The sequence below is a fragment of the Lampris incognitus genome, chromosome 14 (assembly GCF_029633865.1).
Source record: "Lampris incognitus isolate fLamInc1 chromosome 14, fLamInc1.hap2, whole genome shotgun sequence".
NCBI classification, from domain to species: domain Eukaryota; kingdom Metazoa; phylum Chordata; class Actinopteri; order Lampriformes; family Lampridae; genus Lampris; species Lampris incognitus.
The window spans coordinates 33488694-33515178 of NC_079224.1; the positions used below are offsets into that span (position 1 = coordinate 33488694).

The following is a 26485-nucleotide window of genomic DNA, read 5'->3' on the forward strand; positions in this document are numbered from 1 at the left end:
CCATCTTTGACACGTCATGTGACCTTTTTCTTCTTCTTCCTCAGCTGTCTATGGCGGTAGATTTTGAACCATTTTGAAAATTTTGAACCATTACCGCCACCAACTGAACGGAAGTCGGAATCGGGGAACTTCGAGAAAATGCAGAACTATATTCAAACCAATCATGTTGACTTGGAAAAAAAATGGAATTAGAAATGAACAACACAACACACAACCTTTGATGATTTTCTAAAAAAAATCTTTTAAATTGTACACTTTTATCGCTCAATCTGTCTCTTTCTTTTCAACAATGTATTATTTAACCCGGTACGATCCGATCTCATCCATGTATATCATATGCCCTTGATCACAGGAAAGGTATTTTTAAAAAACGGGTATTTAGAGATAAAATAGAAGTAAAAATAGAATTAAAAAAATAAAATAAACTCAGATAAAACTGATCTAAGTTTTCTGCTCCTGTTGTAAATCAGCATTGTAACTTTCAGAGTCAAAGATATCCAAGATAAACTATAGCGGTTTAATTTCAGTCTAGCATAGTTTATATCTCAAAGTTTATGTAATGTATTGGGACTTATGTTAATGCGCATGCTCTCTGGTTAGTCTTTGATAGGGGGCTCTCGCGAGGCGAGACTAGGAAGTAATCTTAAATATGAGCCGAACTGGAGGAAACGCAGACGTGGCCTGATAGCTGAGTATCCTAACTTTGCTAAATTCCAAGTAAAGAGTTCGTTTACAACCAATTTCTCTCTCGTCTCTAAGTCGAATCTTACACTGACGATGAAGCGGATCCGAACGCCAACAATTCCGAACAGTTGATTGATGGAAATCAGCAACCTCCGATATTCTACTACAGCTTTGAGGAATCTGTGAGTAGCCTAACGACATCACCATGACTACGCTGGGTCGCATAGAAGAGTTTGATGAAGGCTCCGGCACTGCCATTGAGGAGTATATTGAGAGACTGGAATGTTTTTTCCTGGCAAATGGAGTAGATGGGGAGGAGAAGAAACGCGCCATTTTGCTTAGCGTCTGTGGTAGGGTGGCCATTTCCATAACACCAAAAAGGAGGACACTTTGCGGCATTTAGTGAAGCCAGAATAATCACAATATATAGGACTCTGGTACACTCCCCACTACAATACAATTTTGTCCATGATAATGATGGTATCATGATACAGTGATTCTGAGATACTCTATTCATTGCAAGACAATTTAATCTATGATATATCATGATGTATGTGTAACAGAAGAGGACAAAATATTCCTGAAAAGGCGAAGAGTATTTGTTCACAGTTTTTGTATTTATTCACTACTGTTCATTGTGGTGTCTGTTTCAAAACTGACAACTGAGTTGACAATATAACAACACACTGACTACAACTTGTGCAACCTGTGCAAGTATTCCACTCATAAAATAAATAAAATAAAGGAGGGATAAAACTATGCCTCATCTTCTCAGTCAGTGCAAATTAAGTTCACATAAAATAAAATAATAAAATAAATGAAACAACTAAATGCAAAAAAATACACTTTTCAGTTCTTAACAAGAATAAACAACTTGTTTTATGTAAACAAAATAATGAGAGAGAAAAAAACAACAATCATGCCACTGGTGGACATTTTAGAGTTAAGTATTTCTTACCAGTCACCGCTGGTTGTATTTGACCACTGTGTTTCAGTCTTTTGGGGGCTTGTCTGCAGTGTCTTTGTCTGTGTGTCTGTGTGTGTGCAGCAGTCCACCTGTATTTTAATTGCTTTTTAAGTTCCTGTCCTCATATCCTGTTCTTCAATTTGGCCTCAGCAAATTCCATCTTCACCCTCTGCAGAAGCTCAGGACACAACAGCACCTCCAGGGTCATCATAGCCACTCCTGCAGGGAGTGGTACACATAAAAACACAGCAAAATACTTTTATCAGCCTTCAAAAAACTGTGTTGTTTTAAACCAAATACATACACATATTTCATATAGCCCATTCATAAAATCAAAATGCTGCATTAGAATCAATTTGGCTTAAGAATTTCCTACAGGAAATTAGTGTATATTTGCTTAATTAAATACAATACACAACAAACAAACTGCGATCAATATCAAGTGCATTCATATCATGTGGATGCCACTGACACAACATTATCTTAGTGGTATTTCTGATTTGTTAAATAACACATAAGACTTATGTACTCACCAAATAGTTGAATGTCTATCTGCAATACTTCTACCCTTTCCTGGCTGCATCCAAGAGTTCTTTGTTTCCAAGGAACTTCTGGTACATGTCTGTGCAGGGAAAGGTGAAATTGACACAAACTTGGAGCTCTGCCTTGACACTGTCCACATCCAGACGATTCCTTTCGTTTCTTCATGCAGATGCCATCATTGAAAAGACTCGTTCTGTGTGTGCGTTGCTGCATGGGATGGAGAAAATATAGGCGCTGACCTTCCTGAGATTCACAAGTGGTACATCTGCTGTGGAAAACAGTTTCAGATATCGCTCCTCACTGTGGCAACTTTCCATTTCCGGAGAGTTGAAGGAAGCTTCCACCATGGCATATTCCTCATACAGTCCATCCATATCAATGTCTTTCAGAGTGCAGGCCTGGACAGCATCACTGTATTCTTCAAATGACACAGCAGTTGTGAGGCCAAGCTTTGCCACTTTGCTATGAAAGCTGTTCTCAGGGAAGTCATATCTTTCACTTATGCATTTCTTCGCTCTTTCATAGAAACCAAGAAAATCTGCCTCACATTTCTTCGCCAGGTTAGGAGGTAGCTGCTTGAGGTTGTGGTTCACAGTGAAGCCAAAGAACCTGTCTTTCAGCCTCCTCTCAAGTTTCTGTTTCAGTTCAGTCATTACCTTAAACACAGATGTTGTCTGAGAACACTTTTAGAATGTGACTGAGAAAAAGGAAATATGTCTCAGACACTTCGGTGCTTTCCTCTCCAAAGCATTTCCACAAAGTCTTGGTGCATTCCTCCTCACCTTGACTCTGGAAGTAGCTGGTCAGGGGCTTCCAGTACTTCAGCATTCTGTCTAAAGATGGAAGCAGGGACAACCACCTTGTGACGACGTGCCGCAGCAGGTTGCATTCATCCACCTCCACAAACTCACAGAACTCCTTCAACTGTGCCGTTCTGCTGGCTGACATGCTAAAATGGCTGTAAACCTTAAGCACTGCATTTTCAACATCAAAATCCAGGCTGCCTGCTGCATATCGTGTTGCATTGTGTAGAATATGGGCTAAACAGTTTGCAGCTAGCATATCCTTGTGAGCTAATTTCAACTTCTGATAAACACTGTTGTGTTTTCCATAGTTGACGCTGGCGTTGTCTGCTGCATATGCAGACATATTTTTCACATCCAGACCAGACATCTCCAGTTTAGCCAGCAGTCGGTTTGTTATAGCTTCTGACGTTTCGTTGCTGTGACTGTAAAAATCCAACAGTGCATGTTGCATGCCTTCCACTAAGTGCAAATATCTCAGTACAATCGGGGTCGTACCTTTGTTTGATGCGTCGGTTGCCACTGATCAAGGTAGATTGTTTTCTTTGATGTAATCTGCGTGTATCTGTACAGAGTAGGGTGCTAGGACATTCTCACACAAAGCCTTGGCTTTTGTTTTTCCACAGGTCATCCCCTTAGCTGTAGATGAGTCACTGAAGATCTCTCGGTCAACCTTCACTCCACAGTCCACACTCCTGTATGACTGGTGATGCTTGACTGCATGATAGACTTTACAAAGTTCTGCAGCAGAGATTTTGTCATCTTGTGGCGATGTAGCTTCTCGAAAAAACAACTTCATGGACGAGGTACCTGCGGCTCGTCTGTTGTATTTGTGTTTGTCAGTACCTGTATGTCTTTCAATGGCGCATTTCCCTTTGGTGCTCACGTCCACATCACAACAACAAAGCGCGCAAAAACCGTGGAACTTGTCCTTGCTGCTTTTGCCAATGAAACCGTGCTCTTTCGTCTATTCCAGGTTAAAGGAGGTCTTCCGTTTCGGCATTTCTGTTCTGTTAAAGTAACGATGTGACGTAGCCAGCACATGGAGGCCTTGTTTACGTTTTTAACCAATGATATATCAGGTATTTATTTGACACGGCTTTCAGCCCATCATTTGTTAGACCGGAGATCTTATCATTATGCTGCGTTCCAGTGCAACTCCAAAAAGGAGGACAATTGGGTGTCTGGCTTGAGGCTGTTCCGGACGGAGGACAGGACATTGAAAAGCCGGACTGTCCGGCCTAAAGCTGGACATATGGCCACCCTAGTCTGTGGTGCTGCAACGTATTCTACACTACGTTCGGTGGTCGCTCCCGTCCTTCCTACGGCCGTCACCTTTGAAAACTTAGTATCGGCCTTGAAGCGCTACTACAGTCCTCCTCCATCACAAATTGTTCAGCATTTTCAGTTTCACAATTGCAAACAAAAGCAAGGCCAAGGAATCTCCAGCAACATTGCTGAACTCCGTAAACTCTCAGTGCATTGCGCTTTTGGTGACCAACTGGAAGCCATGCTGCGTGACAGAATTGTCTGTGGGGTGCTAGATGAAGCGCTGCAGCGCCGCCTGCTGGCTGAAAAGGGACTCATTCAAAGCAGCAGAGGAAAAAGCCCTTGCAGCGGAAACAGCCACGTTAAATGCGCGAATACTACAACCAAACCAGCTGGGACCACCAAAGTCAGCAGAAGTTCATCAGACTGCACAAAGTCAAACTGTTTTGAAAGTGAAACAAACAGTAGCAGAAGATGGTGCAAAGCCATGTTTTCGTTGTGGATGGACACACAACCAACAACATTGCAAATTTACCTCTGCTGTATGCCACTATTGCAAAAAAAAGGGGGCACATTTCTTGTGTTTGTTTTAAAAAGAGCAGGGATGTCGCATCAGCAGATTCTTCTGACACAGTTCCTCAATCCAAACAACACACACACACTGTTAGGCAACAAGATGAGGAATATGACATTTACACCATGGGCAGGCAGCTGTATGCTCACGGAAAAAAGCCATATCAAGCCACTGTGATCCTGAATAATAAAACACATGTAACGGAGGTGGACTCTGGAGCCGCATGCTCCTTGATCAGTGAGGGCAGTTACAACACCTTGTGGCCTGACCAGCCGCCTTTACTGCACAAGGACAGTAGTGTGCTTAGACAATGGTCACAAGCTGATCTACAAGTTAATGGGAAGATTTTTGTGGATGTGCAGTATCAAGGCAATCACAAGACCTTACCACTGATTATTTTTCGAGGTCAGGGGGCAAGTCTACTGGGCAGGGACTGGTTTGAGGCACTGGGCATTTCTGTAATAGGGGTGTGCCAAGTATGCTTACACCCGTGGAGTCCATCTTAACGGAATATGCAGAAGTCTTCCAGGACCTCAGGGCTTCACGAACTCCTCCAATTGCTATTGATGTATTTTTGAACCCGTGAGACACTCAAGGTGGGCCACACCCATCGTACCAGTAGTTAAAAAGGATGGCAGCTTAAGAATTTGCGGTGACTATCGCTGCACTGTGAATACAGTTGTGAAACCTGATGTATACCCCATTCCTACAGTGGCTGAACTGTTTTCCAGACTGGCAGGGGGGGTGCTTTTCAGTAAATTGGACCTCAAACAAGCTTACCAGCAGCTGATGCTGGACGACGAGGCTGCAGAGCTTCTCACTATAAACACCCATCGCGGGCTGTTTCAGGCCTGCCGCCTGCAGTTTGGAGTATCGACAGCTGTGTCCATATTTCAGCGTTTCATGGATACACTCCTCGCCGGTATACCAGGCGTGCAACCGTACCTGGATGATGTCTTAATAGTGGGAAAGACTGTTGACCAGCACAATGACCGTCTTCGTGCAGTGCTGGAACAATTCGCAGAAGCAGGATTGCGGCTACAGAAGGAGAAGAGTGTGTTTGCTGCTGACCAAGTTGAATTTTTCGGTTTTCGTGTGGACAAGGATGGCGTGTGGCCGACTATGGAGAAAGTTGATGCTATTCAGAAGGCGCCTTCACCCCGGAACAAAACGGAGCTTCAGTCGTTCCTAGGCCTACTCAATTTTTACAGCTGTTTTTTGCCAAACAAGGCTACCATCTTAGAACCGCTGCACTGCCTCCTGGATCAGTCTGCACCCTGGTAGTGGACTGACGCACATAAAAAAGCTTACACTGCTGCAAAACAACTGCTTCAAGCTGATGGCGTGCTCATGCACTATGACGAAACAAAGCCATTAGCCATTGTTTGTGACGCTTCGCCTTATGGCTTGGGAGCACTGCTCTTCCATATGGAGTCCGGTGGCTGGGAGGCTCCCATCGTCTTTGCCTCGAGGACACTATCCTCCACTGAAAGAAATTATGCCCAAATAGATAAGGAGGCCTTGGTGGTCATTTTTGCAGTAAAAAATTTTCACCAGTACCTTGCTGGTCGCCACTTTTTGGTTTTTACTGACCACAAAACTCTTTTGGGCCTGCTGCACCACTCTAAGCCCATGCCACCTGTCCTGTCCCCACGCATGTTACGCTGGAGTGTTCTTCTTGGGGCCTACGATTACGAATTGTGCTACCGCCCTGGCAAACAGCTAGCAAATGCTGATGCCCTCAGTCGCTTACCACTGCCCGCTGGTATGCGTGAGACCCCTCCACCCATGGAGGTGCTCTAACTGGAAATGGCGTCTGAAGCCCCACTGAATGCAAAACACATTGCCGTCCTTACTCGGAAGGATCCAGTTCTGTCCCGGGTGCTGCGCTGGGTCCTGCATGGCTGGCCAGTGGATACACCTGACAGCCGTTTCAAGCTGTTTTTCACCCGGCGCCATGAACTGTCCGCACACAAGGACTGCCTATTATGGGGGAGTCGTGTAGTTATTCCCAACCTGGCGAGGGAGGAGGTACTAGCCATGCTGCATGATGCACACCCAGGCATTATGCATATGAAGGGCCTGGGGAGGAGTTATGCTTGGTGGCCAGGTATGGATTTATCAATAGAACAGACAGTAAAATCCTGTGAAACCTGCCAGAGAAATCGTCATGCACCACCAACAGCACAGCTGCACACTTGGGAGTGGACAACTAAGAAATGGTCCCGGCTACACATTGACTTTGCTGGTCCATTCCAGGGGAAGACATTTCTCATAATTGTGGACTCACACTCTAAGTGGTTAGAGTTTGCCATGGTGAGTTCAATGTCCTCCTCTGCAGTGATCAGCACACTGAGGCTCCTCTGCAACTCACGGGTTGCCATATGTCATTGTTTCTGACAACGGTGCTGCCTTCACATCGGAAGAATTCAAAGAGTTTGCCAGACGGAATGGCATCAGAGCAGTGACTACGGCCCCTTACCATCCTCGTTCAAATGGCCAAGCAGAACGTATGGTCCAGATAACCAAGGAGGCCCTGTCTAGGATCACTATCGGTGACTGGCAGACACGCCTGGCTAGATTTCTGCTGTCACAGCATGTGACTCCCAATTCAGCAACAGGGAAGAGTCCTGCCGAGCTTCTCATGAACTGGCGTCTTACCACGGCCTTTGATCGCCTTCATCCTGACTATGAAAATGAGATGCACCTCAAGCAGGAGGTGACTGCAAAAAAACTGCAAGGCCCAAACAGATGTTTTAGGCCACAGGACACTGTGTACATGAGGAGCTACACTGGGGGACCCAAATGGGTCCCTGGCGTGATAGCCGATCCTACTGGCCCAGTTTCATATAGAGTGCAGACTCCTGATGGGCAAATGCATCGACGCCATGTGGATCAGCTGTGTGATAGAGCGACTGCACGTACGGATGTGGTCGCTGGAGAATCCATTGTTCCTGGTGAGCAGTCACCTGAAGATGGGCCGCTTGAGTCTACCTCATCTGAATCGCCACGACCAGAGACCAGCAGGTCTGTTGAAGATCCCTCTGCTCCTGTGGCCATTCCTGTGCCCACTACCGCTCTACAGCGTCCGGCAAGAGACCGGCACCCTCCACGCTACTTGGCAGATTTTGTTGACTGGGGGAAAGGGGTGTAATGTATTGGGACTTATGTTAATGCGCATGCTGTCAGGTTAGTCTTTGATGGGGGGCTCTCGCAAGGCGAGACTAGGAAGTAATGTTAAGTATGAGCTGAACTGGAGGAAACGCAGATGTAGCCTGATGGCTGAGTATCCTAACTTTGCTAAGTTCTACGTAAAGAGTTCATTTACAACCAATGTCTCTCTCGTCTCTAAGTCGAATCTTACAGTTTACTCATTCAGTATTCATACGTCATTTCTCAAAAACGCTAAGAAAAATAAAAAATTTCAAATGCAACATGACCAGAAATACATGTTTAATACTTCTTTACAAACTTTACATCATAAAAAATAAACTGTATTTTTGGCTACAAAAGTAGACAAAATGTAATGATCAAACTACAGTGAAATATGTGGGTGCTCTGAATCTCAAATAAGTGCTATTGGGTTATGTTAATTTACAGAGCTTTTTTTTCCATCTTCCCTGGCAGCTCCAGGGCTGAGGAACAGAAGAAGGCCAAAGAGGAGGTTTATAGGTGTGGTGAAGGAAGAAATGCCGGCTGGTGTGATAGAGGAAGATGCAGACAGGAAGAAATGGAAACGGGTGATCCGCTGTGGCGACCCCTAACGGGAGCAGCCGAAAGTAGTAGGAGTAGTAGTAGAATGTCATTTAAACAAACCAACTGTAATATCAGATACATTTATTGAAACATTGATAACAATAGTTGCACTTGAAATTATTTACCCAAATGTGCGCTTGAAAGAAATAAATCCTACAGGAAAACAACAACAAAAGCTCTGAAAATAAGTAGTTTTGGTAAAAATTTACAGACCAACGCTTAAAAAACGATGCACAAGCAGGATCAGCAACAAGACTTCAATATGAAGTTGACTTCATAGGCAATCAACCCTTCCCTTTGTAATTAAACAACAAGCAATGCAAATGAGAAATTGCTTTTGCTAATTCCACAGGGTTTGATGAGAGTTGTCATTGATAGAACATTTTATGAATTGTACAGCACAATATCTGAAAAAAACAAAAACAAAACAAACAACAACAGCAAAACATTTTTCCTCACCTTCCTACATTGTTGAATAGAATTGTCAGGGAAGAAATCAGCTGAAAGGACCACTACTGGGATTTTCCACCTCAACAGCCCACTTGGGCAGATTCCAGCCCTGAAAGATTTCAATCCTCTCAGCCCTGCTCGCCACCTGCTGCTGGCTCTGTGAGGGTAAATTGTGTCTGGGCTGCCAAAATGTGTCCGGGTGACGTCATCGCAATGCAATCGTGACAGTTCGCATTCCTGGCGTTCCTCTCTCGCTGTAGTTCATAGAGACGTAATATTGCAGGCAAAAGCAGGTTTAATAGTGTACTCTTTTTAGCTACATCATACAATACATGCGCAGGGTCACCTTTTTTATTCGACGTGCAATTGTTTATATTAGGATATGTTTTTCGAAAAGCACAAAAAGCGTACTTTGAGGCTAGAGTTCATCTACTGGTTGATCACCTTGTTGGCTAGCTAGCAAACTAGCTAGCTAATGTTATGTAGCATGGACGAGATTTTCAGTAACGATGTTCTATAAACCTATTTTCCATTGAAATGAAACGTCCAATGTTTGCTATTATGTTTTTTTTTTACATCAATGACAAATTAGTTAGCTAGGTTGCCAGCAATCCAAAAAAAGGGCGATTGCATTGCGATGACGTCACCCGGACACATTTTGGCAGCCCGGACACAATTTGGCCTGACATCACTGTCTAGGGTGTCTCCCCGCCCACCACCCATTGACTGCTGGGATAGGCCCCATCATCCCCGTGACCCTGAGAGCAGGATAAGTGGTTCGGATAAGGTTTTCGGATAAGGTTTTCGGATATGGGCGTCTGGGTAGCGTAGCGGTCTATTCCGTTGCTTACCAACACAGGACCGCCAGGTCGAATCCCGTGTTACCTCCGGCTTGGTCGGGCGTCCCTACAGACACAATTGGCCGTGTCTGCGGGTGAAAAGTCGGATGTGGGTATTTGTCCTGGTCACTGCACTAGCGCCTCCTCTGGTTGGTCGGGGCGCTTCCCGGATCGGCAGAGAGGGGGTGGAGCAGCGACCGGGATGGCTCGGGGTAACTGGCCAGATACAATTGGGGAGAAAAAGGGGGGGAAATTAGAAAGAAAAAAAAAAGGTTTTCGGATAATGGATCTTGAGGGCGGGCCTTAATAAGATTTCCTTCATGATTAGTCCCTTAACTGTCACTCAGTGCTGATGTCAGCATAACTGACAGACAAGTTCAGTGCAAACCAAGGAGTAACTTTTCAACAAATCAGCCGCAGTTTGGTAATTCACCATGGAGGTGGATTTGGTGGAGTTTCTGAGTTTGTTGAGTGCTGTTCTGCACCTCGTCATCGAGAGTGAAATTAAGGCAAAAACATAGAGACCACTTCTAGTTAGCTAAAATAAGCGGGCAGGAAGAGGATGGCCATTTTTTGGACTGGATGAGAGACCACATTAATCGACGGGGGGGGGGGGGGGGGGACGGCGGAGTGAATTAACTTTTTCTTCCCAAATTAGCATAGCATTATATAAAATCAATTACTAACGCCAGCTAAGCTAATAAACACCCCCAGCAGGGGAAAGTAGCGTTACGTGATACTGGCGACATAGCCGTTGCTGGTATACCTTGTGTAAGTACTGCTGCATAAATGCTCTATGTTTATTATTCATAATCCCATAATTTCATACAATAAATAAATAGTTTGTTTGGTGTAAGGTTAAAGCTTGGGTCTAATGCAGTAGGGCACACGCTCAGGCACATAAAGGGCAGCCTAACACGATGCTTGGGTCCTGGTATCTGCGATGGGAGAGGTGCTTTTCCTGTTGATGCTGACGAACCATACGGAGATTATTTCTTAGAATAAAAGGTTTTCAGGTGCTGCATATATTGTATTGAAGGTCAATTATTGACGTCTGAAGCCAAAGCAGACAGTCAAAAGAAAGTTTCAAAAGACTCCCAAGAACGTAAGAACCTCTTTTCATGACAAGCGGCCAACGGGTTGTCACGGCGTTACTAAGGCGTGGATGTATCGGAGAAACAAGACGTGCCCAAGCAATAAATGCCCGTTTCAAAGAACCGGCCTGTGTCTGTGTTGTCGTGAAGAGAGCTACACCTTGCTTTCCCCTGGTTTAGCCTTTTTTTTTTGCAGTGCCAGGAGGAAATAAATTGTACAACCGACAGTCTTGTTTCTAAAGCAGTGTCATATCAGCATCCCAGCGCCACTAGTTCCACAATATCCCAACTGGGCTTTACTGGACCCTTCACTCCACAGCTCTGGGTAGTGGAGATTAGTCTATTCTGTCCTACACCTAACTGGTGGTTTCTACACAAGCTGCACACATTGTGAAACATTTTTTAGGCGGATCATTTAGTCTTTGTGCAGAAATAATTTTTGGGTTGAAAAATACATCATATCCCTTGCATTTGTGCCAATATCGATATGGAGCTATGACGTCGATAATGATATGTTAGGTCTTGAAATGTGACAATATAAGAATGAAGAATTGATTTTAGACTTTCCTGAAGCCAAAATCCCCCATTTCTACCACTTTTAGTCAGTCTCTCCGAAATATGTATGATGCCTTTTTGAGTTTCTCTCTCTCTCTTCTCTCTCTAAGGCTGTTGCTGGTATTGTCCCTCTGTGGCAGTGTAGAAGTCATCCAGGACACTCTGCATGTAGTCAAAGGTGGGTCTGTCGTCTGGGTTGCTGTTCCAGCATGACATCATGATGTTGTAGAGCTCCGCGGGACAGTTTTCAGGCTGCGGCATTCGATAGCCGCGCTGTATCATCGTCATTACATCCACTTTGGTCATACCTGGGGTAAATAGTGAGTTGGGTGTGCAGTCAGTGTCACGTAGGCACTCAAAGAGAGCCACAACAGAGGGACACACACACACACACACACACACACACACACACACACACATGCACACATACATCCAAGTTTAGAACACACATGCATGCGTGTATTCAAACAGACACATACACACGTATGCACAGAGTGAAGATTTGGTCAATAAATTCGATATCAAATTACCAAACCGTCAATACAATAAGAAATAGGATCTATGAGTGATAATAAAGTGAACCGTATAATGCTGTGTAAAAGCAGCACCACTTCTATTTCCTAAACTGTCAAATGCAATAAATCTTTGCACACAGAGAGAGCCAACATTATACAATTACTGTTTACTTTGTTACTTTTAATTAAAAAAACAAACAAACCTATAATATAGGTTATTATATGATGCCCAATGATTGCTGGGATAGGCTCCAGCATCCCACAGCCCTAATTAGGATAAGCAGCTTGGATAATGGATGGATGGATTTCACCTATAATTTTTGTGTTTTATGTCTATTTGTTATTTTTAATATCACAGTGAACAGTGCCTCAAGTCAAATTCCCAAAATGCAAAAATGTGGCTGTAAAACAGAATCTGACTCCAACTGCTTTTATGCATTATCCAAAAATGACCAGCAGATGACAGTAAAGAACAAATGAATTGCTTATTGACCCTGCTAGCCGGACAATATTCAAATAATCATTAATTGTTTAGTTATGCAGTTATCAAACACAAAACCTGAAGGAAGCAAACAAGCACAAATAAGCCAAAATGGATGTAACTACTCCTATTACCAGTGTTATTACTACTGCTACTACTTTTGGTTGCTCCCGTTAGAGGTCGCCACAGTGGATTATCTGTTTCCATCTCTTCCTGTCCTCTGCATCTTCCTCTGTCACACCAGCCACCTGCATGTCCTCCCTCACCACATAAATAAACCTCCTCTTTGGTCTTCCTCTTTTCCACTTGCCTGGCAGCTCCACATTCAGCATCCTTCTCCTAATACACCCAGCATCTCTCCTCCAGACATGTCCAAACCATCTCAATTTTGCCTCTCTTGCTTTGTCTCCAAACCGTCCAACCTGAGCTGTCCTTCTATTATACTCGTTCCTAATCCTGTCCTTCTTTGTCACTCCCAATGAAAATCTTAGCATCTTCAACTCTGCCACCTCCAACTCCGCCTCCTGTCTTTTCAACATTGCCACCGTCTCCAAACCATACAACATAGCTGGTCTCACTACCATCATGTAAACCTTCCCTTTAACTCTTGCTGGTACTCTTCTGTCACAAGTCACTCCTGTCACTCTTCTCCACCCACTCCACCTTGCCTGCACTCTCTTCACCTCTCTTCTGCACTCCCCGTTACTTTGAACAGTTGACCCCAAATATTTAAACTCATCCACTTTCATCACCTCTACTCCTTGCATCCTCACCATTCCGCTGTTCCCCCTCTCATTCATGCATATGTATTCCATCTTGCTCCTACTGACTTTCATTCCTCTTCTTTCCAGTGTGTACCTCCCCTTCTCTAGGCTCTCTTCAACCTGCACCCTACTCTTGCTACAGATCACAATGTCATCCACGAACATCATAGTCCATGAGGACTCCTGCCTTATCTTGTCTGTCAACCTGTCCATCACCATTACAAACAAGAAAGGGCTCAAAGCCGATTCTTGATGTAATCCCACCTCCACCTTGAGCCCATCTGTCATTCCTACTGCACACCTCACCACTGTCACACTTCCCTCATACATATCCTGCACCACTCCTACATACTTCTCTGCAACTCCTGACTTGCTCATACAATACCACACCTTCTCTCTCGGCACCTTGTCATATGCTTTCTCTAAATCCACAAAGACACAATGTAACTCCTTCTGACTTCTTCTCCATCAACATTCTCAAAGCAAACATCACATCTGTGGTGCTCTTTCGTGGCATGAAACCATACTGCTGCTTGCTAATCATCACCTCTCCTCTCTTAACCTAGCTTCTATTACTCTTTCCCATATCTTCATGCTGTGGCTGATCAACTTTATACCTCTGTAGGTACTACAGCTCTGCACATCACCCTTATTCTTGAAAATCGGTACCAGTATACTTCTTCTCCAGTCCTCAGGCATCCTCTCACTTTCCAAGATTGTATTAAACAATCTAGTCATACGCTCCACTGCCATCTCTCCTAAACACCTCCCTACCTCCACAGGTATGTCATCTGGACCAAGTGTTATCGATGTTATTATCACTACTAAAGCTGCTATAATAGCAACTAGCCTATGAATACCACTTCCAGCTTTAATTTTACTACTACAATTACTACTGCTGAGGCTTTCAAATGATTTCAAGCTCCTAGAAGGACAATGTCAAGACCAAATGGCACATATACAATATGTGGTTGTTAGTAATAATAATGGTAAGTGCAATCAATGTTCACCTGGATAAGGAATTTTTCCATAGGTGATAATCTCATAAAGGAGTACGCCAAAGGACCACATGTCTGACTTGATGGTGAAGGAGCCATAGTTAATGGCCTCTGGGGCCGTCCACTTGATGGGAAACTTGGCCCCTGGGAATATAGGAAAAAACAAACGCATATAATGTACAGGTATAGTTAATCACAATTAGACTTATTAACAAGAATGACATTTTGTTGCAAAAAAGGTACACCATCTCTACTGACAAGAACATGGCTATACTGTGTCTCTTACTGTTTCTACCTTTCTTTCTCTGTCTTCCTCCCTTTCCTCTGCTTTCTCTTTATCTCACCCCTCTCTCATGGAACACAATGTAAATCACCGTGTCATGTCATCAATCACCATAAATGTCATGTCATAAATGTAAATCACCATATCATAGTTGCGATGCTTGGACTTTAGCCGTTTTAAGACTGTGAAAAGCACTTCTTGTTGGACTCTGCTGTTTCATATGTCTCTGCTGTTTCATATTTATCCATGAAATAAACAAAAAAGCATAACAGTGACAGTGGTAATAGCACTCCTAGTCCTATTAGAGGAATAGAAATGACACGGCTCACCTTTAATAAGCATCAGCTTTAATAAGCATATAGGAGACACACACACACAGAGTTTTAGGTCGTCGGCATCCGATTTTCGCCTTCATGAGATTCATCTTCGTGAGATCGACAACTGCTGTTTATTCTCTTACTTGCCTCTAAATGTCCTATTGATTTTGTTATTTTCTGTGCTTAGTTCACTCATTGCTAGATTCACAAGTTTTCTTTCTAATGACTCTTGTGTTAGTAGGCAGCCTTTGTTCCTAGTCTGTTTACTAGCTTCTAGCTTAGCCTAGTTTAACAGTTCGCGCTGAAGAACCTGCTATTTTTTGGTGCCGGTTCAGAACTAATTTTTCGGGTTTGGAACCAATTTATTTTTGGTGGAAATGCTCTGAACTGTTCAAAAAAGGGTTTGCGAACTGGCACCGAACCAGTTCCTTGTTGCTGGAAAAGGGGCATTAGGGTGCTGGCCTCACAGGGGGAGAATCGGGGAACCCAGGCACACAGCACCACTACTTTCAGCAACACTGTTAATGTCAGCACCAATAATGCTAGGATGAAGCAATCAAGAGGTCACAGAAGCCAGCCTAGTCAGAACGCTTGAGTTGGCTAGAAAGATGTATCAGCATTGATTAATTGTCTCTGGTCTCTTACCCATGAGGGTTAATGATGAGATGTACAGTAGGCTCACCTCAATGAACCGCTGGCTGGTCCGTTACTGTAATGAGCAGGGATTAGGTTTTGTTGATAACTGGCCTTTCTGGGGACCACCCTTACCTGCTGAAAGGGGACAGCATTCACCTTACTGGGGAAGGTGCCTCTCTTTTGTCTAGCAATATAGATAGCTGTCTACATTTAGTTAGCGACTTATTACTAGTGACTTATCATTCAGAGGGTCGCAGGTGATTAGAGAGCCTGTGTGGCTGTGGCATCAACTAGTTAATATATTTAGTCAGGGAATTTCTCATAGCATAAATTATCAGACAGACAGCTTGGTTTATAACATTGAGACTGTCTCCCTTTCCTGCTGTATTGCTCCCAAGAGCCCCTCTCCTAAATATTTGAATCACAATAATCTTATAATTATTCCTACTATTGGTGATGGTGAAATGTGCAACGAAGCACCTAATAATCTTCATAACCAAACATCTAATGTTATCAAAAGTGTGACCACACATCATCCAAAGCATAGGTCTTCTAAATTGTCAACTAATAATACAGGGTGTCTAATTCCAATTGATAATTCATCTAGTGGTAGCTCTTAAATTCTGTCTAGTCCTGATCACTTCAACAAGATGCTTAAATTTGGTTTCATAAATATCAAATCACTGTCTACTAAAGCCTTACTAATAAATAATCTGATTCTTGAACATAGTTTTGATATGACTGGGTTATGTCAAACATGGCCGAAACCAAATGTTTTCCTTCCCTTAAATGAAGCTTCCCCACCTGACTATACTTACGCTCATGTAGCTTGGGCAAACAAACAAGGTGGGGGTGTTACCTTAATATTTAAGTTTATATTGTGACAGGATGAGGAAAAACACACGAGACGAAGGCGAGTTTGAACTTTATTCCTCAGCTCCAAAACCAAACTGAAACGGGAACAACCTTGCACCAGAGAGCCCGGGAACGTAAACCACGCCCCCAGCTCACAGCCCTTCTGGGTGAGAGGCATAGCCCCTAGTGTCCGCCACAATATTCAATTTAACTTCTGAACTTCAAGCCAAATTCAAATCTTTTGAGGCTCTTTTATTTTATTTTTACAAATTTATTTCGGATTTTTCCCTTTTTTTTCTCCCAATTTAGTGGCCAATCGATCCCTATTTTAGTTCAAACACCCACCCTCATACTACATGCCTTCGACAACGGCATCTCTCCGGCCGGCAGTCTCGAAGGAGATCCCTCGCCGCTTTCGTGACAAGGCGACTCCAGGCCGAACCACTGCTTTTTCTGACACACACAGAGACGCATTCATGTGATGAATACAAGCCGACTCTGCCCCCCTCCCAAAGACAGCGTTGCCAATTATTGCTGCTTCATCGAGTCCAGCCATAGTCGGATCTGACGAGACCGGGGCACGAATCCCGGTCCCCAGTGGGCAACTGCATCGACACAAAGCCGATGCTTAGACCGCTACACCACCGCGGAGGCCTTTTGAGGCTCTTAGTCTAACTCTGCTCAGTCCAGATTTTGATATTCTATCGACCCCATGGCCCTTACTCACTATTTCTTGAAGAATTTGGAGAATTTATCTCAGGTCTTGTTACTCATTCTGGTAAGATTCTAATTCTTGGTGATTTCAATATTCATCTGAATAAGGCTACTGATCCTCTTAAGTAAAGCCTTTGTGATGCTTGTTGATACTTTTGGGTTCGCTCAGTTTGTTCAAGAGTCGACTCATTGCAGTGGTAACACCCTTGATTTGGTTGTATCTAAAGGGATAGCTGTTTCTGATTGGACTTTCTTGCCAAACACATCTGCTGTGTCAGATAATTTTTTCATTAAATTTGTAGCATCATTGGCCTGTCCTATTAGTGTCAGCACAGATGTTATTGCCACTTGCCACATTGGTCCATTCACTATAGCTGCATTTGGCCTGCGTTGGACCAGCTCCTTTCAGTGTAGAGATAGACTCTGTTGAAAATCTCACAGTGACTTAATTGCAGCCCTCTCTAGTCTTCTTGATTCAGCTGCATCTCTCACTACCATAGGCAACTAAAGAGGCCTACACCCTGGTTTAATGATGAGACATGTACTATTAAGCAGGCCTGCAAGAGACTGGAATGTAAATGGCGAGCTGCCTTTTTTTTCACTTGCCTAACATAGCTGAAATTCGATCTTTCCTGTCCATGGCTGACCCAGAGACTAATACATGCATTTGTTTCATCCAGACTTGATTATTGTAATGTTCTGTTTTTAGGTCTGCTACGTGTTAATACTAAAAGTCTTCAAATGGTTCAAAATGCTGCAAGCACTGTTCTCACGTGTCTTTTCTCTCTCTCTCTCTGAATGATTTTTTCCCCTATCTCTTCTCCTGTGAATGGTGTGATGTGAGTCTCCCCTGTGTGCACCTGTAGTCTGTCCTCCTCCCAGGTCTTCATGGTGGTGGGGGTCACCACCTGGACGCTGCTTGGCATCTTCCTTATCACATTCTTTATATACCTTATAAACCCATATCATTTTGTTATCCTGTTTCAATGTTGTGTCCTTCTCTCTCTCCAATGTGTGCCTAATGTCTTTTCTCTCCTGTATGTGAATGGTGTGTTGTGAGTCTCCCCTGTGTGCATGTGTAGTCTGTCTTCCTGCCAGGTCTACATGGTGATAGTGGCCACGTGGCTCAGTCCTGGGCTGTTCCGGTGGCATATGTACTCTGCTTGGCATCCTTCTCATCATATTCTTCTTATATCTTATAATTCCATTATAATTCTGTTATCCTCTTTCAATGTTGTATTCTGTAAATTGTGTTTTATTCTGTACACATAACATACATTGCACAACTGTCCATGAGGTTTCTTCCTATTTTTTTCTCTCCGTTAAAGGTTTTTTTTTTTTAGGGAGTTGTTCCTTATCCAATGCGAGGGGTCAGAGGACAGGATGTTGTATTGCTGTAAAGCCCCCTGAGGCAAATTTGTAATTTGTGATATTGGGCTATAAAAATAAAATCGACAACTTCACACACACACACAAACAAACAAACATACCCTCTCTGGCTGTGTATTGATCATCCTCGATGACCCTTGCCAATCCGAAATCGGCAATCTTGCAGAGCAGACTCTCAGACACCAAAACATTGGCTGCTCTCAGGTCTCTGTGGATGTAGTTCTTCTTCTCAATGTACGCCATGCCCTCTGCTATCTGCAGTGAAACAATATGACATTGTGTCAAGCAAGGGTTGTGTATGAGCCCAGACCTTTATGTGAGGTATAGGGTAATACGGGCATTCCGGGACCAACACCTATCAAAACATACTTTATTTTCATGCTTATGAGTCATCCAATCTCAGTGAATTAGAGAGAGAACTGATGCTCAGGAATATGAGATCACAGTAGGCCATGAAAACACATTTTGACTCTTTGATACTACTAAAGCAATATATAGTCCCAGCCACTGCCATCTAACCCCCCTTTGCCCCAAAGATGGGCACACACTGCTAACAGATGAGTCAATCAAAGAGAAGTCGAAAGAGCACTACCAGCACCTTTTAAACTGGGACTCTCGCCCTGAGATGGATGTTCTCCAACAACTGCCTCAACAACCGAAACAGGAGGACGTGGCAGCACCACCTAGTCTAAGAGAATTTCAGGATGCCATCAGGAAGATGAAAATCAACAAGGCTGCTGGTCCTGATGGAATACTAGCAGAAGTACCGAGGGCAGGTGGACCCTACACTCCTGAGACATGTCCATGCCCTGCTACTTAAAATATGGAAAAAACATGGGAAATCACTGCGCAAATTAGGGATGCACTCATTGTCTCTATCTTTAAGAAAGGGGACAAAGCTGAGTGTGGAAACTACTGTGGTATTTCCCTGCTTTCCACCACAGGGAAAGCTCTGGCTAGGGCCTTAGCCAACAGACTCCTCCCAATATCAGAGGAAACTTTGCCGGAATCCCAGAGCAGTTTTCATCCTAACGGAGGCACCATGGACATGATTTTTACCATTCGCAAACTTCAAGAAAAAGCCCAGGAACAGACTCAACCATTGTGGATGGCCTTTATAGACTTAACCAAAGCTTTTGATTCCATAACTGTCAGGCCCCCTAGCCAGTTCTGTTAACAATAGGCTGCCCTGACACATATATCGGCGTACTATGACTATAATATGACAATATGTCAGCTAGAGTACTCGGCAGTTATGGAGATGAGACAGAGTCCTTCAAGGTCCATACAGGAGTTAAAACAAGGCTGTGTCATTGCCTCAACAATGTTTTCTGTCTTCACTGCCACCATTCTCCACCTCACGGGTCCCAATCTGCCTCAGGCAGTCGAAATCACAAACTGATGGGAATCTTCAGAACATTAACAGATTGAGGGCTAAAAATAAAACCACCACTACATTGAGCTGATGACACCTTAATGTCCCTCATAGAAGAGGAACTTGAGCATACTGGACGCCTTTGGAAAGGCATACAAGTAGCTTGGCCTGGCCATTAACATAATAAAGACCCATATCCTCTACCAACCCTCACCCAACAGAAATGTCTGCTCTGCCCCCATCCATCTCTGTAGACAACACCAGACTCGAAAACATGGAACATTTCCCATATCTTGGCAGCCTTCTCTCCCCCACAGCCAACACTGACATTGAAATACACCATCGTCTGAGTTGTGCCAGCCTGGTCTTCTCAACATTGAGTAAAAGGGTTTTTGAAAACGGACCTTCAGGCCAGAATAAAAATTCTGGCGTATAAAGCGGTAGTGCTGCCAACCCTACTGTGTGGGTCAGAAACTTGGACCACATATAGCAGGCACCTGAAGGCACTCAATGCATATCAACTGTGATGGCTCAGGAAGATCCTTAAGATCAGCTGGGAGGATAAGCGCACCAACTTCAGCATCCTTAAGGAGGCCAGCATGCTTATTATAACTGACACCATGGTACAACATCAGCTGAGATGGGCTGGCCATGTCCTCCACATGCCTGCCTCCTGCGTCCTGAAACAAGTCCCTTATTCTCAGCTAGTGACAGGACGCCATGCCCCAGGAAGACAAAGAAGCAATATAAAGATAATATCAGGGCCCATGTCAAAGTGTTTGGCATTGACCTTAACACCTGGGAACAAGCAGCAAAAAACAGGGAGGCCTGGAGACTCACTGTCCATGAGGCTGTTGCACACTACAACCATGACCTCCACCGTACTGCTGAAAACAACCACAGACTCAGAAAAAGCAAATTACGAGAAATGTCCAAACCACATCCTCAACCACTTCTTCACACCCTTGCCAATATATGCGGCACCAGGATCGGCCTCTATACCCATCTGACAACTCGCCAGGACCCAGAGGGAGTACAGTCATACTCAACCCCAAGTGACCACCGATGATGATGATTGTGTGTGTGTTCCAAATTTGTATTTTATCTATACTATTTTTTCGTAATTTTTCTTCAAATACATTTGTAGAAGGGTTTGCAGCAAATCCAAGTCTTCAATTATAACATAAAGAACAATGTTATTACAGTTTTATTCAACATATGCCAGGTCACCTAATTAAGTAACAAGTTAGAATTGAGGGACTTTGTTTAAAAGCAAAGTGTGTGTACTAAAAGCGAAGTATGAGTGCTAACAGTGTAGTGTGAATACAAATAAGAAAAGGAACAAAATACTTCCCGTCAGCTATTTCATTTTCCAGATGGCATCATGTTTCATTTTCAGTGTGACAAAAGAATAGCTGATGGTAAAGTGAGGGTGGCTCAAAGGTTAATATAAGAAAGTAATAAGATATTATGGGCTGGCATCTGCACCAAGCGTTTAGGTCTTTTGTTTCCATGAAGTGGGTAAATAAAATGGCATTGCACAATTCTACTCGTCGGCCTACTCCGGTCTGTAATGTCACAATCCTCTCCTTGAGTGTTTGCATTTTCCAAACTTTGAAACCTTGAGTCCAATCTCCAAACAGCATTTTGAGTGTACCTATTGTGGTTTAATCCTGTTGTGTCTTAGTTTTTACCTGGGATGCATGTTCATTATTTTAGCATTTGTCTTGCATAGCATGTGATTTCCCAAGCCCCAATTTGTACTCAACCTGTCATTTGTCCAAGTGTTGTGCCAGATTTATGTATACTCAACCCTGGTGTTTTATAGACTCAGCTAAGGTAGTCAACACCAATATCACTTTTCACTTATTATTGGGTTACTGATCTTTTTAGGAAGTCACTTTCCAGGACTTTTCAAGGACATTTTCCAGGATTAGTGCATGGATATAGTATGACAATTGTTGCTCACAGAAGACATATTCACTGTTCACTAAGTGCCGCAAATGTGCCCCCTTGGATGCCCCTATGGTCGATAAAACATAATAAAGTGTCCTCTCGGGTGGCCCAATGTGCAAGACAACGTGATGTAGTACTCTCTAGGGTGCCATTCCAGTGGACAAAACATGGTAAAGTGCCATCTAGGCTGCCCTTGTAACTATTTCACCATAAATGCATCACAACTTTCTGTGCTCTGGTGCCACACGGCATACAGCTGGTGCCCTTTTTATTATTTTCACCCCCATCCCTCAAACAGCCTGAATCTGCCACTGGTCATATTATTCAGTATTAACTATCAGTGGAAGTCTCAACAGTCTCCAGATTGTGTAACTTTTAGCTGCTTACTCAACATGCCATGCAAACCTCAAGTGCGGATGAGCAATCTCAGCTAAAATATGGTTTAAAAATGCCATCTCAACTGGCAATAATATGATTGTTTTTAACCTGACTACAATTTTATACTACCTCAATAATATTTCCTGGACATTTAGTCAATTTTATCATTTTCCAACTGTGAACAATGACTGGAAAACTAGACTACAGTTTTAAGCTGTTAGGTTTTCAATGACGGGTGTTTAGTCTGACATAGTCTGTCTATGTCAGACTTCTATCAAAGTTCTATCAAAAGTGTTGAGACTGAGACTGATAGTTTGCTTAATGAGACTTGTGTCATAACACTTTGTAGTGCTGGTATGGAGTTATTAAATACCGAAGGTCAGGACTAAAAGTAGAGTCCAGGGCCGTTTCTGAGAAAATCATCCCATTACCATACCATAGTGCAAGTGCTTAATCTATTTTTATTATTATTTTTCTTTCACTAAGCTACACAGGGCCTGGGGCCCCTAAATCCTGACAGTGTGTGCTTTGCTCTTCTCCGTTCAATGAACCTTAGAGAACTTTGGTCTTCTCACAGAATCACAAAAGATTTGTGCTTGAGAAGAAACCACGTAATGCAACAAGCTTCCCGTTATGTCAGCCTTCCGTATTTTAGTTCAGCCACGTATAAAGTGACACCACCTATGACACAACAACAAAGTTAAGCAAGCGTTTTTCATAAATCTCATGCATTTTTCCATCAGTCAGTGTGGAAATCACCTGTGCGGAAAAATCGATGAGCTTTGGTAGTTGCAATCTGCATCCCGCCTCGCTCTTTAAGAAGTCCAGCAAGCTGCCTAGATAAAAGAGCAGACAAAAGTGGATAAAATGTTATCATCGCTGGGTTTTTTTCAAATGTGTGTTTGTTTTTGCATTAGTGTTTGTATACGTGCAAAAGCATTTTCCCTGTCCAATGCCCTAATAAGACTCCCTGTAAAAGAACCACAAGTCAATATCAAGTCAAGTTTGTGTCCTCTGATTTAACCTAAAATATTGTTGATGAGGTGTGTTAGCCCACAAAATTGCCACATTCACTGCATTTTTACTTATCCCTACACTTACACACTGCACACCCATCTGCCTATAAGAACCTATTACCATTTAACTTCTGGCAAAATGCATATCACACAACATCACAGGAAGTTGAATCAGTTCATTTGGACACAACATTTATTGAGAGAAACGTTTCATCACTCATCTAACTGACCTCTTCAGTCTCAACTGACTGCAGGTATCTCCACCCTTATAAACAATACAGTGGCATAACAACTGAAAACAACAATCGGTTTCATATACAAATTACCGTGACCGTTAACTAGTTACAATGGCCATGTGTACTATTCACAGATGATTGGGGAATAGTTCACAGCATTTTAAGATGGTGACAGATGTACTCTTAAGCCCCCCCCCCGCCCCCAGTTCAGGGACAGTCATTCCCTGTTAACATAAATGGCCTCTTTGACTCCCCATTCAGACCAGCGTTCCTCTCTATCAAGGATGTGCACATCCTCATCCTTGAAAGAGTGGACACTGGCCTGTAGATGGGTGTAGACTTTGGAGTCCTGGCCAGACATGTTAGTTCTTCTGTGTTGTGCCATCCTCTTGGCCAGTGTCTGTTTGGTTCCCCCAATGTACAAGTCAAGGCAATCCTCCCGGCACTTAACAATGTACACTCCATTGCTCTGTTTGTGCCGGGGGACCTGATCCTTGGGGTGGACCAATCCCTGGCACAGCATGTTTTGGGGTTTGAAAGCAACTGAGATGCGGTGTTTGGAAAATACGCGTCTCAGCTGTTCCGACACTCCCGCCACATATGGCATCACCACTGGTTTATGCTTAGGCAATTTTTGTCCTTCCCCTGTCTTTGATCAGCTGGTGCACTGTTTGGTGTCTTCTTGGCTTTGACAAACGCCCAGTTAGGATAACCACACTTAACCAGGGCCTGTTTAATGTGGGATTTCTCCCCTTCCCCGGCCGCTGTGTCAGTGGGGACGTTGTCAGCTTGGTGGTACAGTGTCCTGATGACTCCTAGTTTGTGCTTCAGTGGATGATTAGAGTCAAACCGTAAGTACTGATCAGTATGTGTTGGTTTACGATAAACTTCAACAATCAAATGTCCCCATCACCAATTGCAATTTCACAGTCTAAGAAGACTAATCTGTAATTTTTCACATCCTCCCTGGTGAACTTGATGTGGTTGTCCACAGAGTTGATGTGGTCGGTGAAATGTGATACGTCCTGACATTTAATTTTAACCCAGGTGTCGTCCACAAATCTGAACTAATGGCTAGGTAGTGTCCCTGGATAGGACATCAGAGCCCTCTTTTCCACTTCTTCCATATACAAATTGGCCCCTACAGGTGAGACTGGGGAACCCATAGCACACCCATACTTCTCATACTGCTCCCTGTATGTGAAGTACGTGGACTGAAGACTCAGCTTCAGGAGCAGACACACTTGGTCAGTGTTAAGGGTGGTCCTATTGCTAAGGGTGGGGTCACAAGGAAGTTGGATCTAAAGTTGTTTGGAAAAACGATAGATGCTACTGCTTTCCCAGAGCTGAAGTAGCAACAGGGTAGTTTTTGATGCTCCAGAGAAACAACCATGAAACCGTCCAGACCCACAACGCGCTTGCTGTGAGTTGCGAGTGCGTCCTACTAAACATCCCTATGAAATGTCCCTTGCAGGTCGCCCATGAATGAGTGAGTGACCACAATTTGTGACGCATAGCCCATGGTAGCAGTTGCGCGGCACCATGGGAAAAAGATACTCGGCGTTCAGAGGAAGAATTAAAGTAAAAAAAATAAAGCAATTGATGGTGAGGACAAACACGGATAACTATTGGTGTAGCTTTTCCTTGTTGGAGAGTGTTGAAAGAAGAGAAGGGACTGAGGGCAGACATGGATGTCATGTTACTGCTCTTGGACAGATTGGTATTTGTCAAATATCTGGAGTAGTTTATATAGCTCTTACATTTAATCTGCCTAAATAATGGATTATTGTCTTAGAACTGTGGAAATGTCTTTGTATTTTTGTAAGTATTTTTGTAACTATTAACTAAGTGCGTGCCGACAGTGGTTATGTAATTACTCTCACTTCCAGAGGGGGGAGCAAAAGTTCTGCACTGCAGGTTTAAAGGAAAATATAGCTATAAATCTTATACAAGGTGACTTATGAATGAAAGCCACTTTATTTTTTCATGGTAGAGTTACAGTGAAATATGTTCTCTGCATTTAACCCATCCTATTGTATAGGAGCAGTGGGCAGCTGCAGCACCTGGAGACCAACTCCAGTTCTTCTTTCCATTGCCTTGCTAAGGGGCACAGACAGGAGTATTAACTCTAACATGCATGTCTTTTTTGGGGAGGTGTTCCCAGGTCTTTTTTTGGGGGTGTTCCCCCTTTTTTCTCCCCAATTGCATTTGGCAAATTACCCCACTCCGAGCCATCACGGTCGCTGCCCCACCCTCTCTGCCGATCTGGGGAGGGCTGCAGACTACCACATGTCTCCTCCGATGCACATGGTGTCCGCCAGCCGCTTCTTTTCACCTGACAGTGAGGAGTTTCGCCAGGGGGACATAGCGCGTGGGAGAATCATGCTATTCCCCCCAGTTCCCCCTCCCCCTTGAACAGGTGCCCCGACCAACCAGAGGAGGCACTAGTGCAGCGACCAGGACGCATACCCACGTCTGGCATCCCACCCGCAGACACAGCCAATTCTGTCTGTAGGGACACCTGACCAAGTCAGAGGTGACACGGGGATTCTAACCGATGATCCCCGTATTGGTAGGCAACGGAATAAACCGCTACGCTACCCGGTCGCCCCATGCATGTCTTTTTGATGGTGGGAGGAAACCAGAACACCCGGAGGAAACTCACGCAGCCACGGGAAGAACATGCAATTGCATGAAAACAGTAGCTAGAGACGATCTATTTACAATTATACTATACTAATTATACTATACTATAATCCCAAAAATAACAGGAAGATACAAGAGTTTAAGTAGGAATGAGGGGACCTGCTCTTTATGTAGTGATAATTCAGTGGGGTGGGGGGGTGAATATCACATTTTGTTTGAATGTAAGAATATGATATATATTTATATATGTATAATCGAAGAAATGAAGACGTATCTGCCGAAGTACTATTGGATTTCAATTCAAAGGCATGCAGAGGTAGATGGATAGAGAGAGAGAGCGTCTGTGTGAGTTTATGTGCATGTGTGTTTATTGTGTGTGTGTTAAAGACAGA

General features: G+C 43.6%; 1 protein-coding gene across 1 annotated transcript in view; it reads right to left on the reverse strand.

Annotated features, from left to right (window-relative positions):
* Positions 1-8347: 8347 nt before the first annotated feature.
* Positions 8348-26485, reverse strand: part of lyn (LYN proto-oncogene, Src family tyrosine kinase) — a 68128-nt gene continuing 49990 nt past the window's right edge. The window contains exons 10-13 of the mRNA XM_056292630.1: positions 22955-23031; positions 18588-18741; positions 14305-14436; positions 8348-11842 (exon numbers count right to left, since the gene is read on the reverse strand). Coding sequence (XP_056148605.1) covers positions 11640-11842; positions 14305-14436; positions 18588-18741; positions 22955-23031 — 566 coding nt within the window. The 3' untranslated portion in view covers positions 8348-11639. The remainder of the gene's footprint in view (positions 11843-14304; positions 14437-18587; positions 18742-22954; positions 23032-26485) is intronic.